Below are 17,746 nucleotides of genomic sequence, written 5' to 3'. Positions count from 1 at the left end.
GGTAAAGAGTACTCACATAAAAATTGTTTTTAAATACTATTCTCTGGAAAAAAATAACTTGGATGACAGACAATGCATATATACTGTTTTTTTTTTTCTTTTTGAAGCTAGTTCTCCCCTCTCAGAGCAAAACCCTGGCCTTATATGCAGACACTGTGGGTAAGGTCAGGATTCAAGTCATCAGTGAAAGCATCAATTTCAACCTTCATTTTAGGTTCAGAAACCAATGAAAGCAGTTTATATGGCATTATTTCACATTATTTCAGAAGTGGTATTTACTACTAAAAGTTCCTTTAGTGTATAACTTAATTTACATTCAGCAATTTCTAATCAAATCATTGCTAAACTGTAAGATCCAAAACCAGAATTGTTAGCAATTTTATCAAACAAAATAATATAAAGGTTACATAAGCTTTACCTTTTATAGTTAAATTTTCAATTCCACACTCGAACATTATCCAACCCCACTTCTCTTGACTAGGACCAATCCGAGCTACATCTGGAACAGCTTGTTGATCTGTTTCATCCACAAAAGCAAACTCATCCAACTCCTCCAAAGTAAAAAGAACTTTGGATTTCCCAAAAGGAATAGCTGTTATTGCACAAGTTCCAATATCTGTGAAAATAAACATATTTACTACTTGGTTACAAAATGAAAAAAAACCTCTTTACATCTTCAAACAGCTCTCTGAAGTTTACAGTGTTTTGGGAGTGTTATTCCTTTAGTATTCCTTCAACAGGAGCAGGGGGAGGAAGAGAGAAAAAGATGAAAGATGAAGCACAGGCAAGAAAAAAAGAAGCACAGAAGGAGGAAAAAAGACCTTGCCCTTGGTGTGTTAATATGGGTATAATATAATAATACATAATATAGCATACTGAAGGATATTTAAAAATAAAGTTCTACATTGAATTCAAAGACTGCTTCTGGGCTGGAACATGTCTATGTCTGTATTGGAGAGATGTGAAGCACTAAGTCTCACTGATTCCCAAGAAAATCCAGACTCAGGCAGTTTTTAATTTATTAAGATCTTGGCTGTCAAAGATCCAAGAGGGTACTGTGCCACCTCCATTTCTTTGATGTTAGGATGTAGCTTAAGTATAAATCCTTTCTTTTAGTGACATTCCAGATGAAACACTTTAAATACCTTTATACCTCCTCCCTATTAAGTCACGCCAGGGGCTAAATGTCAAATATCTGAGGAAAAGAAATATGCTGAGTCACTTCATATCCCCTCCAATCCTCACTCTCTGCCTCCAGTTTATAACTGTATTCACTTTTAATGTCTCCATGAAATGCTAAGATCCTTAGAGAGGCACTTCTCAAACCATCTAAATAGAAGATGATGAGTTTTCTTGGTTAGAATTCCAAAACTGGCCTTCCTGAATGCCTGCAACACCCCCAGCACAGGGAATTGCTGCTGAGATTCTCCCCAGCACCAAGTAAAAATGGAGTTACACCATTTGAACGTTCTCTTATTGCTTTTGGTTTTCCTCCAGTTCCATTTGCTCACTCATCTTGGCACAGCAGTGGGTTGTTTGTTGTTTATTTATTCATGGCGTATTTTTTAATCCCATTGCTTTAGAGAGTACTTCCTCCTGTCCTAAAGACTCTTCTTCTTTATGGGACAGAGTAAAACGTGGCACCCACTGGTAGAGATTCCATGAAAAATGACTCAGTTCTAACAAAAAACTGCCTCTAGGATCAGGAGTTACAGCAAAATGTAATCCATAGCTTCTTGAAGGCATTTCCTCAAAACCAACAAGAAGGAAGTCCACTGGGCAGATCTCATTTTCACTTTTAGAGCCACCGTAGTTAAAAATCTACAGCTTGTCATGCTGAAATTGCTGGGACAACAGGAACATTATGTCTATCTTCCAAGTGTTAGGAAGAAGTAAGAAAGCAATGAAGCATCATTTGCTCCCCACATAAGGTGGTAAAAAACTGGTAACTGAAAAGAGATGAACTGAGAGGAAGGGACCTCAGGCCTGAAATTCCACCAGTGCAGGTCAGCATTTACAATGTGACTCATCTGCTACGCAAACTGCCTGGAAGTTTATCTTGATGAGTTTTATATCTGCATACGTGTACATCCAGCATTTTGTAGAATAACAGAAAACAAACTTTTTTTTTAGAGTACCTGCAAAATCTCCAGGTTTAAGAGTCTTTTTATCTGTGTTGATAAAAACACCACAACCAGATTAACAAGAGCGAGACTGAGAATTGTTTAATACCTGTTGTATCAAGGCCTCTAAGTTGTCCATGCACACGATGGATGTTCAATTTAGCAGCAATTTCTTTTCCTTTTTCTGCCCCAGAATTGGATCTCAGTGAGCCAGAAGACTGGGGCTGCATCTTGCTGGTATGGATGTAACGATCAAAGGTGACAGAATTCCTCCTGGTTTCTGCATTGTTCGAAGCCTCCTCGACTATACCCCTTTGAACATAAGGGAGAAAAAACAATGAGGGAAATCTCAGCTGGGCATAATTCACTTGATTATTTTGGTTTAAAGTTTACTACAAACAGTGCTAAGTGTTATTGCTACCTGTTCATCCGAACTTGCGTGGCGATTCGATCAAAACACAAAGCCACCAACGAAACGTGAGTCACGGTTTTGCTGGAAGAAACCCCTGGGGATTCATCCACAGATGCTTGTAGTAAACACAGGTTCACCTAGACAAAAAAGATTGCACCACAGAGGAAAGAAATTTAGCAAAACATCACTGATTTCTGATACAATCCTGTCTTGTACTTCTCAGCTCTTGGGGAATTAGAGGGATCGAAACTAAGGGTGATTTTTGAGGCACGCGTCTATTAATAAGCTAAACAAGAAGTTGTTACCTTTGGTACCGTAACATTGGCCTGAAGACCTTTAATTGTCACATTATCCTGCTTAAGGGAGAGATTGGTCTGTGCTGGTCCCTGGTTTGTTGTTCCTGTGGTGGTAGTGTCTATTTTTGTTCCTCTGATATCCTGCTTCGAGGATAACTTGGAGAGGGGAGAAAAATCAGTTGTTAGCATTGAAACTTAAAGCTGCTAAGTCCAAGAGTAACAGGACAGTTTGTTAGCACTGAAGAGAAATTCTAACTCAAGCAAGAGATTCTAACTTAATTTATATCATAATACCATGATTTCCAGAGCAAGGGTTGTAGTAGCACTTACAGATACAGTAGGGCATTAATGCTATTCTGCAGTAAACTTTCTAATGACCAGATTTCAGCTGAAAGTTTCAGTTCTACATATCTTAGTTGTACAAAACAACTCATTATGAAGCAAATAATTGGTGTCTGTCACCTTGTGAAGTCTAAGAAATCACAAAACCTAAGTATGGTCATTACCTTGGACAGAAAGGACTCTTAATTCTGTAGAACTACCATACAATTCCTTTCAAGCTGAATTAATTTTTTAAGGTATCAGGTGAACTGCAAAAAACCCACAGGCACATTCACAGCTCTCCTTAACTACTGTAAAATTAAATAAAGCCTTGCTGATATGAATATAATACTTGAGAATACCAGTTTTAGTAATTTCAAAGTACAGAATGCTCGACCTAATCTCATGCAAATTCCTGTAGCTATGACTGGGCTGTCCAAAACAGAAAAACTTCAATCCTGTGAGAGATTTCTGGTGGCTGACAGTATATAACAGCTACTACATCTCAAAACATTGAATTAATTCAAGGTTTTTCTATGTCAGACACAGAAAAGAGTATTCTTTCAAGCCCTTGTTCCCCTCCTTACATTTTCTGAGAAGCTGGTTTTGCTGTTCTGCACAGCATCTCTCAGGACTTTGCAGTGCAGATCGTCCACGATGGCTGCCGGGTGGCGAGAGCTGGCACAGTGCACCATGGCCTCGATGTACCTGCGAGGGGGAACGAGCCACAACACGCCACTTACACTTCCAGTTTCACGTCACACACCGTCAATCATGTGGAATTAACACCACAGGGGAAAAAAAAATAAGCGCTGACAGACATAAAGGGCGCTTCCCAGGTGAGCAGAACATTTTCCCAGCTGGGAAATGCAGAATTACGTCTGCTGGCCACAAGGCCTTACTGCTCCATCAGCCACCCAAACCTTGATTTCAGACCATTTTTAGCATGGACTGCAGTAGTAAAATAAAATTATTTACCTATCCAGTGCCTCTGCTACAAGAGGAGTCAGAACTACATCTACAGTTCCTTTCACTTCCACTATTGCCGTTGTCCGTGTCTGGAAGACAGGGTGGTCCAACGTCCATTCCTCTGTGATTGTTTCATCATCTGTGTTTTCTGCTGACTTCTTATCCAAAGGAGTGTAAGGTGTGCTAAACAGGACCAATACAAATTAATAGTCAGGCTTTGTTAAAATAAAAAACAAACAAACCAACCAAAAGTGTAATGGTATCATTTTAATTCTTATTAGAATTATTAGGTTTCTTCTATCGTATAGCTTAGAAAGTACACAAATATAATCCCAGGCAATCCCTAGATTGAAGTTCAGCTTTTGGCAATGCAATGGACACTCGCCATTACCACCTCCCAAATTAATCCAAATTAAATTGCCACTTGTAAGCTTGAAAACATGCAAGTGAAATAATTTAATGTGCACTTTTTCTTTGGTCAAACCCAAATATTTCATAATAGACTACTCTGTTCTAAAATAGATCTGGTAGTGAAAACTACTGCTACAAATCAAATTTTGGATGGGCTAGCAAAAGCCAAAATATTTAAAAAGAGCATCAGGAAAATTTTACTCTTAATAAATATGCTGATAATGTTAGAGAATATTCAGCTTACTTAGATGTTGATCCTGTGAGCTGCATGCCTCTGTCCAGTAAGGAATTAGCTGTGAGACCCTGTTTAACAATCTAAGAGACAAGAGTGAAGAGAAATGTATTACATTCCTTCCATCCATGAAAAAAGAACCTCAAGGAATCTTCACATATTCCCCTTACAGAATTTTTTTCTTTAAAGAATCTCTCATATGAAGATTCTCCACTGTAGCATACAGAAACTCCTAGGTTTATTTTTTAAATAAAGCACTTAGAGCCAAGATTACACTTGATCAGTATCAAATGTACTCCTACTGAAATTGTGTATAACATATTTTAGACAAAACTCACACAAATATCAGTCAGCTGTGTATCATTCAACAGGCAGCATTTTTAAGAGCAATAATGACCATTCAGAACACACATCTCTCATCCACCAAATTCCAACTCCATCTTTTCTTCTCCACAACCTCCCAGCTGCTCAGCCCCATGATCTGAACTCAGAAATTCAAGCTATTCCTTAACTAAAAGCAAAGAAAGCTCAAGTTCCTTGTAGCTTTATTTAAACAACACGTGTACTAAGCAACTTTAGGTTATTTTGAACTCTTACTCCTCTAACTCCTCCATCTTCCATACCTTAAAAGTTGGGACAGAAAGTTGCTCAAAAGAGGATGAACTTTCCTCACTCGTTGGTGTATCCAGGTCTAAAGGACGATGCAACGAGGATTTTGAGGTTCTTTTGTTAGTTGGATGCTTTACTGACCAGTTGATCACCTGGAACTGCGTAAGATAATTTTGGTAACATGCCATTACAGGTTGCTGGGAAGTTATTTGCTCACGTTCCACAGTCTTCTCTGAGTCCATGACGTACATGTTATCAACATGCTCATCATCTCCCCCCAGAGCTGAAACAAATGAAGCCTGGGAAGGATGAGTCTTAATTGGCAAGGTTTTAATATCTTGGCTAATTTCTCCGTGGATTGTGCTTGTTAAGGGCCCTTCCACGCTATGATAAATAGACCCCCTGCTGTATTCAGTTTTCTGAGCTTGCTTTTTTCTCTTCTTCCTCCCTGGATACGTTCCTGGACCTTCGTCGCTGCTTATCGGCTCGAACTCCTCTGCCGCAGAAAAATAAGCTTCGCTGTCGGCCATCGACATGCTGGAGTCCATGGAGCGATACTGGTGGAACGAGTTGGAATCCGCAGAGGGAGTGTACGGAAAGGAACCAAAGCTCCTCCTCTGCTTTGGGGAGTCCAGGACGTTCTCATCGCTGCGAGACACGTCGCTGCTGAACTGCACCCCCACGGGGACGGGTTGTTTGTCCCCGTAGAAGGCGGCCGTGAGGCTCTTGGTGCTGCCGAGCCGGGCGGAGCACACGGACGATTGCCGCTTCAGCGGAGACCTCATGGGAGACTGCCCGACGGGCCTCTCCTGGCTGCCAGGGGACGCAGGGCGGCCCTCTGCACCCTCAGCTGCAACACTGCAAACAGAAATCACAGGTTCATTGGTTGGGATTGTTATTAACGATTCTCTTTTTACGTTACAGAAGCCACCAGATGCATCGGTGATTCTGCGACTTTCTATTGGCGTGGCCATTAGGTCCATAATGCTGATTACACACTGAATTCTGCCACCGGTTAGTCCATTCATCTACATAGAGAGGATGTAAAAACAGACATTAACAGCAAGTGCTGTCATCCCACATGCTGGATTTTCTACCCCAATGAGGTCATCATCCCCTATGAGAGATCCCAACTAGGAAACCCACTTCAGCAGCACCATCAGAAAACAACCAACGCTTCATAAATTGCTCATTCCAAGGCTTATTTTCCATATTTAGAGAGTACTAACCTTCCATGACCATCTTCCCTTTTGGCACCAGACAAGAACTCCTTCTGGCCCAGGTGATCCTCCGTGGTGGATGAGGGGCTGTCCTTCTCCCCTGCCAGCAAGGGCAGGGCAGCGCTGGAACTGCTCGTTTCCTCGGACGAAGAGGAGGAGCTGTGGGAGCGCAACGGCACCTGGAGGCTTAGGTGTTGTGCCTTCCTTTCCATTTCTATACCCGCAGATCTGCAATCCCAGTCTTTCCTCTTCACACCATTTGCTTTCCCTAGAATCAGAAACAGAAGAGTAACATTGAGTATCCGCCAACACACCTGCAGTGGTCTCTTCCTTGCCCACCGAAATAAAAAGCTTTATTAAATAAAAACATCCTAGCATGCTGTACTAACAAAAATTAATAACATCGCAGCAGCAAAACATCAGATTGTCTTGGTAGGCCGCTTTCTACATAAGCAGAACAGACAAGTCAAAAATACAAGGGTTTTACTCAGAAAGGAGGTGCATGTTAATATAAAAATTCAGCATACAAAAGCTTACTTAGTACTTTCAAGCTCTGTCTGCTCTTAGAAGGGCCCACGCCACAAGAACACAAGTAGTTGTAGTTGTTAAGCAGTATTGTAAACATTATAACAAGTTAGGAAATTATATGTTTGGGTAAAATAAAATTAAAATACGGCACAATGCATTCTCACCATCTAAAATTTTAGGAATCTCCTTAGTAATTATCCATTCTCCTGGCTGCAGTAAAGACTGCCCGTAAAACATATCAGATTCTGCACTTGTGCTTGAGAAAGCAGAGCTGCTTGATGGCGTCAGCTCCTCGAGTTTGAAAAAATCCAGTCCCGTTAAGGTGCCGCCGAAGAATCGACAACCCCCGAGACAGCCACACTTGTTCTTGCTTCTCTTGTTTCTCAGATTATCATCGGGCCACAAAAACCACAACCTACAAAGGCAGAAAAACAGAAAACAGAAAGATGACCACGTTTAAATTCAGTGGAAGCAAGATGAAAAGATCCCTCTCTCTCTCAAATGCACCTCCTTCAGCGCTCTCTCTCACCTCTTAGTTCGGTTGTCGTGTGTTTCTAAGAAGTGTCTCTGCACCTCATGCTTCGAGGGATGATCTGCAGCCAAGGCAATGTCAGCAGTGATGAGGCCCAGGTTGACAGAGCCAGCTTCCAGCCAATATGCCCTCCTTAAAATGGGCTGGAGCCCAGTCCTGCAGTTGTTCACCTGCTCCACGTACTGTCTCAGCTGCAGGTCCTGAATGGCGGCGCTGACACCTTCTCCTACAGACTGGTTGTGCAGGTTGCAGTTGGCAATGCGTATGGCACCCATCTGAAAAGAGGATTTAAAGCATCAACTCCGTTGATTCGTGAGTAAAACAAATTCAGAGTAGCCTTAAACCAGTCAACTCATCACCTACTACAGTCCAAAAAGATCTCTGTGAACTATTCTCTCCAAAGAAGCAGTTTTATATCCAGGTAAGCACCTGCACCAAAGAAAGCAAGCTTAAAAATTCATTTCAGCCAGTTTTTAAAAAAAAAAAATAAATAAAATCTCCACTTAGAAGTCTTTGTAAACAGATCAGAAAGAAAGCTCAACCTGGGACAGATGTTGCAATGAAACTGAAAAAAAAATTGTATCATTAACTTATTCACTGTCATGTAAAAAACCTAAGAAATTGAAACTTTCAAAATCAGATTGTTTGATATTACACATATCATGCTATGCCCTTAGACTAAAATGGTAATTATTTACTTTGAATACAAAGCTGTATTAGCTGTACCATTAATAAATACCTCAATGAGACAACTGTGTTAACCACGGCAAAACTCAAGAAATTCCAGATCCTAACCCTTGACTGAGATCTATGTGAATTGTGTTATAGTAGCTCCTAATGACAAGTCTTGATTTCTTTTGATGCAATTCCAGTAGTCTTGCTGAACCAAAAAGGAGGTTGCCCCTCCAAGATGAACCAAAAGTTCTTGCTTTATTTACCCTTTCTGTGCAAAACTGGTCACTATACAACTAAGCCACCTGCCCAGGTCACATCAATCCTCCCCAGCACTGGTGTACACTAAAAAACCCACAATATAACCCTGCCACGTACTTCAAACTTCCAATATTGAATTATTTCTCTTCTCTGTCACAGATTAAAAAGAAGCACCGGAAAGTGTTTTTTTCTTTTTCTTTTTTTTTTTTAAATGTGAATAAAACACATCCAGGATATAATTTTCTAGAGTGGTTCAGGTTATTAAGCTGCCTTTGAAAATACTGCCATTCATATTTATGCCTGCAGACACAGTTAATATTTGTGATGGTGCTTTTTAATATTGGATTCAAAAGAATTTGGAGGCTCAAATATATTTTTTTACTGCCACGGGGCAGCAAGCCATTGAAATGATGAGATACCACGTCATTAAAAAAATGTCTAAAATAATTATCATAGATTCTTACTTGTAATGTGAAGCTAAGCCCAAAACCTTACATTTTAAGTCTACCATTTAAAACTGAATTTATTGACTAACAGCACAACTATTAGTCAGTTATATAAGCACAGCAGTTTTCTTCTTTTCTGCTGTTGCCATAACTCAATTACCTCTAAACTTATATTTTGCTACACTGAGTAAATTAGTCCAGTTTTTTCCTGTGCAGCAGGATAATGGGAGAATTTGAGCTCTTCTCTGCATGGCTCTTTTACAACAGAAAATTCAGGCAGGCAGCGGCACTAACACTTCTGCCTTCTCTATCTTAAATCAAAGAGCTGTATCTCACAAGAGCATCACGAGTTAATTACCAGGCACTGACTTGTACATGATCATAACAATCACTTCTATTTGCTGAGTTACCTCAAGTTGTTAGTAGTTCTCAGGTAAAAACACTGAGATTTACATTGCCCAGTGTTTTTTAAATTTTTTTACACCACTCCTGCAGCTTCCACTCTTATTTTGGCAGATATATACTCCTCCTTACCATTTCCCAAAATCATTAAGGGAATTAATAAGTAGAAGCCAAACTGACCTGCCACTGGCCCAGTCCAAGCCAACCTTTTATCACTTCCAAGTTTCAGAAATTCTGCTTAGTCCATTGCATGCAAGCAAGCAATTAATTCAGGTAGCTATTCTATCAAAAAAATGCAAAGAACTCTATTGACAGAGAAGCATTTGAATTGCTGTTAGGGAGAAATATTTTTACCTTTATATTGGTGGCACAGCCATGTTCTACCACGTACAGATCTGCTCCATCCATGGCCAGGCGTGTCATCGTGTACTTTAAGTCATCAGATGTTGGGCACGGCCCAGGCACACAGTTCATCTGGAGAAAAAAAAAAGGGGGGGGGGGGGAAGGAAATACATTTAAGCATTTAGTTTAATTTGTGGTGATCCTTGTATTTTATCTTCTGTTTAACAGAGGCCTAAAATTAGAGCAACAGGGAGTTAGTTATTCTGCAGTATCCATGGGGTGTTTCTGAGCTGAGATTCATTTTCCCTCGTGCACGTTGAATTCTTCCGTCCAGCAACGTCAGGGGACTCAACTGGCTCTCCTGGCTTTCACTGGGGGTATCCATGACAAAACTCAGAGAGAATCAATTTTTCTTTTAAAACATAGTTAAGTCTCATTTCCCAAAGGAAACATTCCATCTGACTCTATATTCCTTGTGTCCTGCTAACATTAAGGCTCCGTTCCTGACCTGTTCCAAAGAACCTCTGCTCGTAAGGGTGAGCAACCAAGAGGGATCAAAGGGTACCTTGGAGTCGCAGAAGCGACGATCGATCCCGTGCTGGCAAATGACCACAGATTTGGGCCTTTCCAGCTCGAACTCCCGGCACACCACGTGGAACACGAAGGTCTGCCCCCATTCCAGGAGACACGCCAGCTGCAAGCAAACAACAACAGCACATTGTTTGCTCCCCACACTTCGCCACAAAGAATACCTCCAAGTGCTTTACTAGCATTCATAATTTAAATGTCCAACTTGCTGGTGTGTAAGAAATTTACATTTGGAAAGCAAAGGAGGAAAGCGGCTCAGAGTACGGCTGATTCTTGCTAGACCTACTAATTAGGCTATTGTTGATTTAAGGCTTTTATAGAGTTAGCTCACTCATAAAGGAAATGATTCATGACTGCCTGTCTCTGTTATGAGAGGGAAATGGGTTTTCTTTGGCTAGCCAAAGGAAAGGGCACTTAAAATCAGCAGTAATTTAAATGGAATTTAATACAGCTATGACTGTCCTGCACAAAACCTCTCCTCCTTCCTCTGGTGTTGTCCCTTCACAAATTCTTACAGTACATCACACTACGGGAGGAAAAAAGCCAGTGACCCTGAAACAGCAAATTCGAGTTCTGCTCCGTCGCAGTGCTGACAACTGAAAATAAATAAAAGCCCTAGATGCTGCATGCAATTGAGAATGGCTGGATAAGGGAAGAAAATCCTCAGGTTCCATTAAGCATTTAGAAATATTCTTTAACCTTAGAGTACTTTGAATCATCTACGTGTAATTTTGAACCACAAAGCAATGCAGTACAAACTACAGATTATTTACATCAGTGGTAACTTTTTGGGAGATATCACTACTAATGTCTGTACATATAGCATGAAAATGTATCTGGAGTCTACTCTTTGGATTTACTGAACCTGTTCATGTGCCTTATTTTGATTTTATTTGCTGCAGAAGTCTCCTGATGAACATGTGTTCAATCCTAGAAAACTATGCCCATTTTCGGAGAAACAAGAGGATGTAGAAGTGTCTTAAAAATTTAAAAAGAAATAAAGCCAACATTAATTAGTAAGTAGAATTTATGCACTTTTCTCATGCCTCAGAATACACTGGCAAAGCAAACTTCTTTAAAGAACTGGCAGACCACAGAAGAAATTAATCAAAGCAGTCTGCCCGGATACATTCATCTATCATCCATCATCACTTGGAGCCATTCATCTATCTGGAAAAATAAATGTACCATAAATGGCACAACTAAAAGGAGTCAGTGCTAAGACTGAACTAATCACATCCAACACTGGGAAAGCAAACTGTGTTCCCGTGGCACCAAGCAGCAGAATTTACGCAGTGAGCAGCATCACCGTCTCCGACTTTAAACCGTGACTTGGACAACACCTCATTTGGCACCTCCTACCCATTTATAGAAATTATTACATTTTGAAACCATAAAGGTTACTTAAGGCACAGATGCATCCAAATCCAGCTGAGACAGTGTGCTTTCCAAAAATCCTCGCTATGCCAGTTCTAGAAGCAAGAAGAAAGGTAATATTTCCAGGTGATTAGTTGTTAGATGGTACCTGTGGCGCTGTGACTTTGGCTGTGAGGCTCCCAGCCTGGACATCGATCAGCCATGCATATTCCAAAGTATCACTTCCAAGGGGCAGACCTTCTGCTGAAAACATGGCATGAGCCCTGAGCTGCAGCCCTGACAGGCTGATGTGACCCTCCCGAAGAACCTCATCCACTGCAGGTCTCTGTCAAGGACAAGGGAATTAAAGGAAATTCTTGTAAAAAAAAAAAAAAAATTAAAAATTCTTAAAAATAAGATTTCCTAGAGAACCTTCTCCAAACTGTTTTTAAGCAAAATTAAGGAAATGCTTGTCTTTTGTGCATTTCACTAAAATGCAAACTGGACAGAAACAAAGATCTTAAAGCAGGATTTTCCAACAGGAAAGTTCCCAACAGAAAGGAATTCGGTTTTAAGAGCAACACAACTTCCACAGTACAGACACACACATAGACACATGGAAAATCAGATTACTGACTACCTGATAGTTGTCATTAAGAAACAGATTGACTGGAGACAGTACAAGCTGAAGCATTGTTTCCCTAAATCCTTTCTTCATCTCGAAACACAGCCTTTCCAAGAAAGCCGTGGGGCACTCCGGACCATCTGGACTGCAGTGCTAAAATGAAAAATAACCACATCTGTATCAGAAATACAAAATACACAGTGTGGTTGAAATTTTGAAATTAGTGGCAAACCTGTGAGTAGGAAGCAAGGTAATTTTCCTTCAAATAGATACTCAAAAAAAAACCAGCCTGTGCAACTTGAAAAACATTTGGACAATTGCATAAACAGCAATTCACGACTATTTGGGCAAATCCCATCTTTTATTCCTGGGGATGCCTCAGAATACAGCTGCTCACAGCAGAGTGCACCATTAGAAGACAGATTTGCTAATTAGCAGAGAAATCACGACGGTCAACGGAAAATATCACCCAAATTAAGTTCAGCGAATAAAAATCATATAAAAAAATTATCCAGTTCTGCCTCCCAGATAAGCAAAATAAATGATGCCTCAAATCAGTTTAGCCACGGTTTCAGCAGAGGGTATCCACACGCTTTGGTAGGCACCACAGTGAATAAACATTCCAGGGAATTAAATTTAGCTCCAGATTAAGAAACTAAAGGAATAAATAAAATTAAATAAAGCAAATTATTTTAGGATTTTCAAGTACTTACCACGGGTAATCGCCCGTGCACTTTGTACAAATTAACAAGAACAGTGATATCCCAGGGGCGTAAAGTGAGAGGGTGAACTGGCTTGACTAAACTTTCATTGTCTTTTTTATCATTTTCCACTCCAACAGCTGTCCAGCCCGAGCTGGAGGATGTTGACAGGGACAACACAGGGCTGGAAATAACCTCCTCAAAATCAGTGTACATGTCATCTTCCCCGAAATAATTTTCCTAGGAGAGAGCATTATGACATAGACAGGAAACAAATGAAAAATAGGTAGACAACATAGTGAAATACAAACCCAATCTTCTTCTGTGTGTTAGTCCTCCCTAAAATAAGTGGTAGAGCAACAACCTACAGCTAAAGGTATGTATATACTTTAATTTTAGGAAAACGGGATTAGCAACTCCTCCTCAATTATCTAAAACCAAGGTAGCTTTGTCAAATTCTGCTGGGAAACAGAAAATCCATCAATAATAAAAATTTAAAAAAAACCAAACTACTTCTATTTGACTCATTAAATGCATCAGAATCAGATTTCTGGGAATTTGTCACATCCTTGCCCTTAAAAAAAAAAGCTAAAGAAGAATTTTCTTACAGTATTTTTTTATAAGGCAGACCCAGCAGAGGGTGGTAAGAAATCCAGTAAGTCCTTAGTAAGAAACAGGGTGTGCAACACCAAAAAACTACTTCCCAAGAGTACAAGGCTTAACAGGGAATGACGCATGTACAGGAATCTCTATCACATGTATTAGAAAAGATAATGAAAATGAACTGAAAACAACATTTCAACCACAAGTTGGGAAAAAAAAAGATAAAAACACCTCCTAGAAATTTTTCAAGAGGTGCTCCCAGCACAGCTGGACAAAAAGATCAAAACAGAGCCACAAAAATTATAAAAAGAGCAATAAATGCACATTTTTAAAACAAGGTATTAATCTAAAATTTCCCTTGAGGTTTAGAAGAGCAAAGCTAGATTTCATCTGAGCAATCTGCACCTAAAAATTAAATCATTATAGAATCAAGGAGATTATGTAGCACTGTTTACATCTACCTCCAGAGAACTGAAGACAGAGCTACCTCATGAATTATGGGCTCCAAAAAAGGGGCTCAGTAAACAATTCAAAGTTGAGGGCTTTTCCTCTGTGTCAGGAGAAATCAAGCCTTCCAAAATGCAACACCGGCCTAATTTTAATCCTATTTATTTTATCAACATCATGAAAAAATAATGAGCTTATTTGCAAGTCCTACACCCTAAAAAAACCTGCTATTCGTTGCTTACATGCAATGCTTATATAAATTCATGAAAATGATTGTTTCAGGGAGTCCTGGTATCGATCCCCTGTCTCAGAAGATTCCTCATCCTCTGACTCAAAAGAGTAACCTTAGCCTAGATCTGCATAGGTTGGAGAAGATCTCCACAGAAAACAAACAGGCAAAAAACCCACCAAAAAAGAAAAAAAAAAAAACAAAACCACACAAAAAAACCCCAAACCGACAACCACAAAAATCAACCAAACCCCAAGTGTTTTGCTGGTACTCAAACACAACTGTTGTGTTCAACTGCCTCTGCTTTTGTCACCACAAGGGAGGGTGAGGGAGGTGGGAAGAAATTTAACTGTCTCTAAACATCCTAAAAAATCAGGAATGGGAGAGGACACAGCAAAAGCAACACTAACACATTGTAAAGAATAACAGATTTACATCAAGGAAAGGATGAATCATTCTTCTTCAATATTTATCGAAGTAGCTTTTTAAACGAAGTTGATTCTCCTGGCCTTCCCCACTCCCCTCCGTGATCCCAACTCCAGAAACTTCCCAGAATCTCATTAAAACCAAACCAAACAAATAATTGGGGCACTCTGCAGAACTTAAAATGCACTAAAACTATGGGTTCTGCCATAACTCTGCATAAAAAAGGTCGTTTATATAAGCTCCGGTTATAATCACGGTTTTATTTTCTTATTTTACTCCTGCAAAACTCCAAGAAGAAATTTTCTGCACGTGTCCAGAGCCCACATTATGCCTTGAAAGGAAAATTATGCTGATGTGGGTCTACATACATATGTGTATATATATAAATATATATGAGTTCTCCTCAAAAAACCTGTGCCAATTGAATTCATCCCTATCAACAAAGTCATTCCAAACTAGTACTTCTAAGAAACTTCCATCTAAATTCCAAGTCTGAAGAATTCCAATTTGCCATTTCCAAGTCAGCATTTCCTAGCCGTGGCCATTCCGAACTGTGTTCCCAGGCCTACCTTTATGGACAGAAAGGCTTTGAGCAGGGGTCCATAGAGGGTTATCTGGGAATCTGGCGAGAGTTCCAGTTCCACGTGGAGTTTATCCGGGGGCAGCTCGGAGGGGTCGAGGGGCAGGCGGGTGGAAGCTGTGGGAGATGAAATCACACTGTCGGTTGTTTTCTGCGACGGCCTGAGCACAGACAACATTGTCTCTTCCATTTCTGACACTTGGGAGCAAAACAAAGCAGAGAACAGATTTTGGATCACAAGTCAGGCCTCTGCTGGACGAAGTTGGGTGGATATAAGTGTGTATTAAAGACATAACTCGTATTGTGTAATTATGTGAACATGCCTGTGCCATGGAGCTGGTTTCTCATCTCTAGTAACTACGGGAAGACAAAAAATATCGAATATTTTAGCCCATGTTGATTAGGCAAGAGAAAAACAATCCCTCGAGTTCTGAAAAAACATTCTGTTTATTTATCATGCTTTTGAAGTTAAGCAGAGACGTGCTTTCATTTCAGCAGCGTAGAAGATTTCCCACAACCCACAGCTACTGCAGAGTAAACAAAAGGGAATCGACATGAAAAGTGCAAAAGTTGTATCAAAGAATTGACTAAAAAAAAAAAAAAAGAAAACCAGATGTTGCTACTGCAACAAACACGTTCTACGAGCGGCACAGATTAGAAGTAAACTGGACTGTGCTGGATTATTCAGTGAAGGAAGCTGCAAAATTACCTGGGTGTGCATCAACTTTCAAGTGCAGGTTTCAATTGCTACGATTATGAGTACAGGTTTTCAAAACGTGAAGAATGCACGTTTGACACGAGCTGGCAGTCTCACAAGAGCGCTGAATGAACATCTGCAAAATCAACCTTACCTTCTCCGCTTCGTCCTCTGAAATTTGAGCTCTTTTAGATGGGAATTGTTGGAACTCAAAACCTAAACACGCTCTCCAGCATGTCTTCTAACACCTGCTGATTGAGGCCCATTCAAATTAGCCCTCATTATTGGTCTAATACCTCTCCTTCATCAGCTCTGCTTCTACCATCTCAACTTGAAAGAGTTTTCTGTCACCCCATCACTTCCTGCATACCTCCCTCTGCATTTAGATTAACTTACCTGTATCTGTGTTTCATAACATTTTTTGCGAGCACGTGCTTAGAGGATACTTGTTATTTAGAAATATTTAGATGTCAAATTTAAAAAAATTCTTGGATATTAGTGTTAGACTGACCAGTTTAACACTCATATCTGGTGGCCATGGTTTTTCACTTAAACAGTTTCATATCCCTAAGTGGAACACAATGTGATTATATCTCACAATATAATGTGTTTAAACATTTAAATCCTAAGACAACATCACAATATCTGGAGGGGGGAAAAAAAGCTTAGAGAAGCTAAGGAATATTGCCAAAAAAATAGTAGTTCCTATTTATCATACCAATATTTAATATACCAAGTGGTATTTTATCTTGTGCAACAATCCATTTAGGAGATCCACTTTGTTAAGGACAAGAAGAAGGGAACTGCAGACACTCTCTTCTTTTTTCCACAAGGAACTGGGACAGAGACTGAAATTTGGCAGCATGAAACGCTGTCAGTTTTTAAATCAAACCCAGTGCATTCTAAAGATCAGCACGGTCCCAGGAGACATAAACCAGCAGCTGAGTTCCAAATTCATCCCTGCAAACGTGATCCAAACTCCCATCCAAGCTTCCAGAACGACACACAGTTAACAAGGGAAAGGTAGTGGCACTTACAGGATTGTTTGAGCTGCTCGTCTGCCTTCTGAGGGTAAATTGGGTGCCACGAGTAGTCGATGGTAAACACAACGCTGGGGACTGTCCAGCATTCAACCCATCCAGCCCTTTCAAAAAGAGACATCACGTTTTTATTTGCAGCACAATACTCCCCTTAAATATCTTTCATGAACTGCAAAAGCTGCTTTAATCCCAAACAAAAGCAGCCAATATGAAGGGCAAATATAAACATAAATCCAAATCAAGACTCACTCTTCTTGAGTGATGTTCCTCCATTTGGGTTTGCCCGTTTTCTGACCACTCTGACATTCCGAGGACATGCAAGACTCGGGATTCATTTTATTAGGCTGACAGTCTTTCACCAGCATAAAGAGGGAGTATTTACTAGGATGACAATCTGGTAGGTACAAATGAAGATCAACATCTTCTCCCTTAAAATCAAACATTAGGGACAGAAAAGTTAATTTACGTTCACTTCATGCACAGCGCTCAGGCTATTTGCATATGCATGTGTCATCATCTTCACTTTACAGGCAAAGTTAGACCAGAAATCTTTGTTTTCTCACCAATTTCTACTACAAACCCAAGAGCTCTATAGTTCTGAACACTTACAAGTCCAGTTTTTTCACATAACAACACACCAAACAATCTGTAAAACACAGGGGCACAGCTTTCAGTGAT

The 17,746-nt window shown here is 40.1% G+C and overlaps 1 protein-coding gene across 11 annotated transcripts in view; it reads right to left on the bottom strand.

Moving 5' to 3' along the window:
- KIAA1109 (KIAA1109 ortholog) overlaps positions 1-17,746 on the bottom strand; it is an 89,943-nt gene that overhangs the window by 45,584 nt on the left and 26,613 nt on the right. For all 11 annotated transcript variants that reach the window (XM_027891137.1, XM_027891138.1, XM_027891142.1 and 8 more), the window contains exons 17-35: positions 17,318-17,496; positions 17,066-17,172; positions 15,321-15,529; positions 13,059-13,286; positions 12,361-12,498; positions 11,890-12,066; positions 10,342-10,470; positions 9,789-9,908; positions 7,651-7,928; positions 7,286-7,536; positions 6,603-6,861; positions 5,388-6,231; positions 4,777-4,847; positions 4,131-4,304; positions 3,740-3,860; positions 2,841-2,987; positions 2,545-2,672; positions 2,233-2,435; positions 419-616 (exon numbers count right to left, since the gene is read on the bottom strand). In XM_027891137.1, coding sequence (XP_027746938.1) covers positions 419-616; positions 2,233-2,435; positions 2,545-2,672; positions 2,841-2,987; positions 3,740-3,860; positions 4,131-4,304; positions 4,777-4,847; positions 5,388-6,231; positions 6,603-6,861; positions 7,286-7,536; positions 7,651-7,928; positions 9,789-9,908; positions 10,342-10,470; positions 11,890-12,066; positions 12,361-12,498; positions 13,059-13,286; positions 15,321-15,529; positions 17,066-17,172; positions 17,318-17,496 — 3,961 coding nt within the window. The remainder of the gene's footprint in view (positions 1-418; positions 617-2,232; positions 2,436-2,544; positions 2,673-2,840; positions 2,988-3,739; positions 3,861-4,130; positions 4,305-4,776; positions 4,848-5,387; positions 6,232-6,602; positions 6,862-7,285; positions 7,537-7,650; positions 7,929-9,788; positions 9,909-10,341; positions 10,471-11,889; positions 12,067-12,360; positions 12,499-13,058; positions 13,287-15,320; positions 15,530-17,065; positions 17,173-17,317; positions 17,497-17,746) is intronic.

Source organism: Empidonax traillii, unplaced genomic scaffold (genome assembly GCF_003031625.1).
Source record: "Empidonax traillii isolate 1590-97213 ecotype Southwest subspecies unplaced genomic scaffold, ASM303162v1 scaffold310:size1162954, whole genome shotgun sequence".
Taxonomy (NCBI): domain Eukaryota; kingdom Metazoa; phylum Chordata; class Aves; order Passeriformes; family Tyrannidae; genus Empidonax; species Empidonax traillii.
The sequence above is the reverse complement of the archived record's forward strand: the minus strand, read 5'-3'. Positions and strand labels throughout refer to the sequence as shown.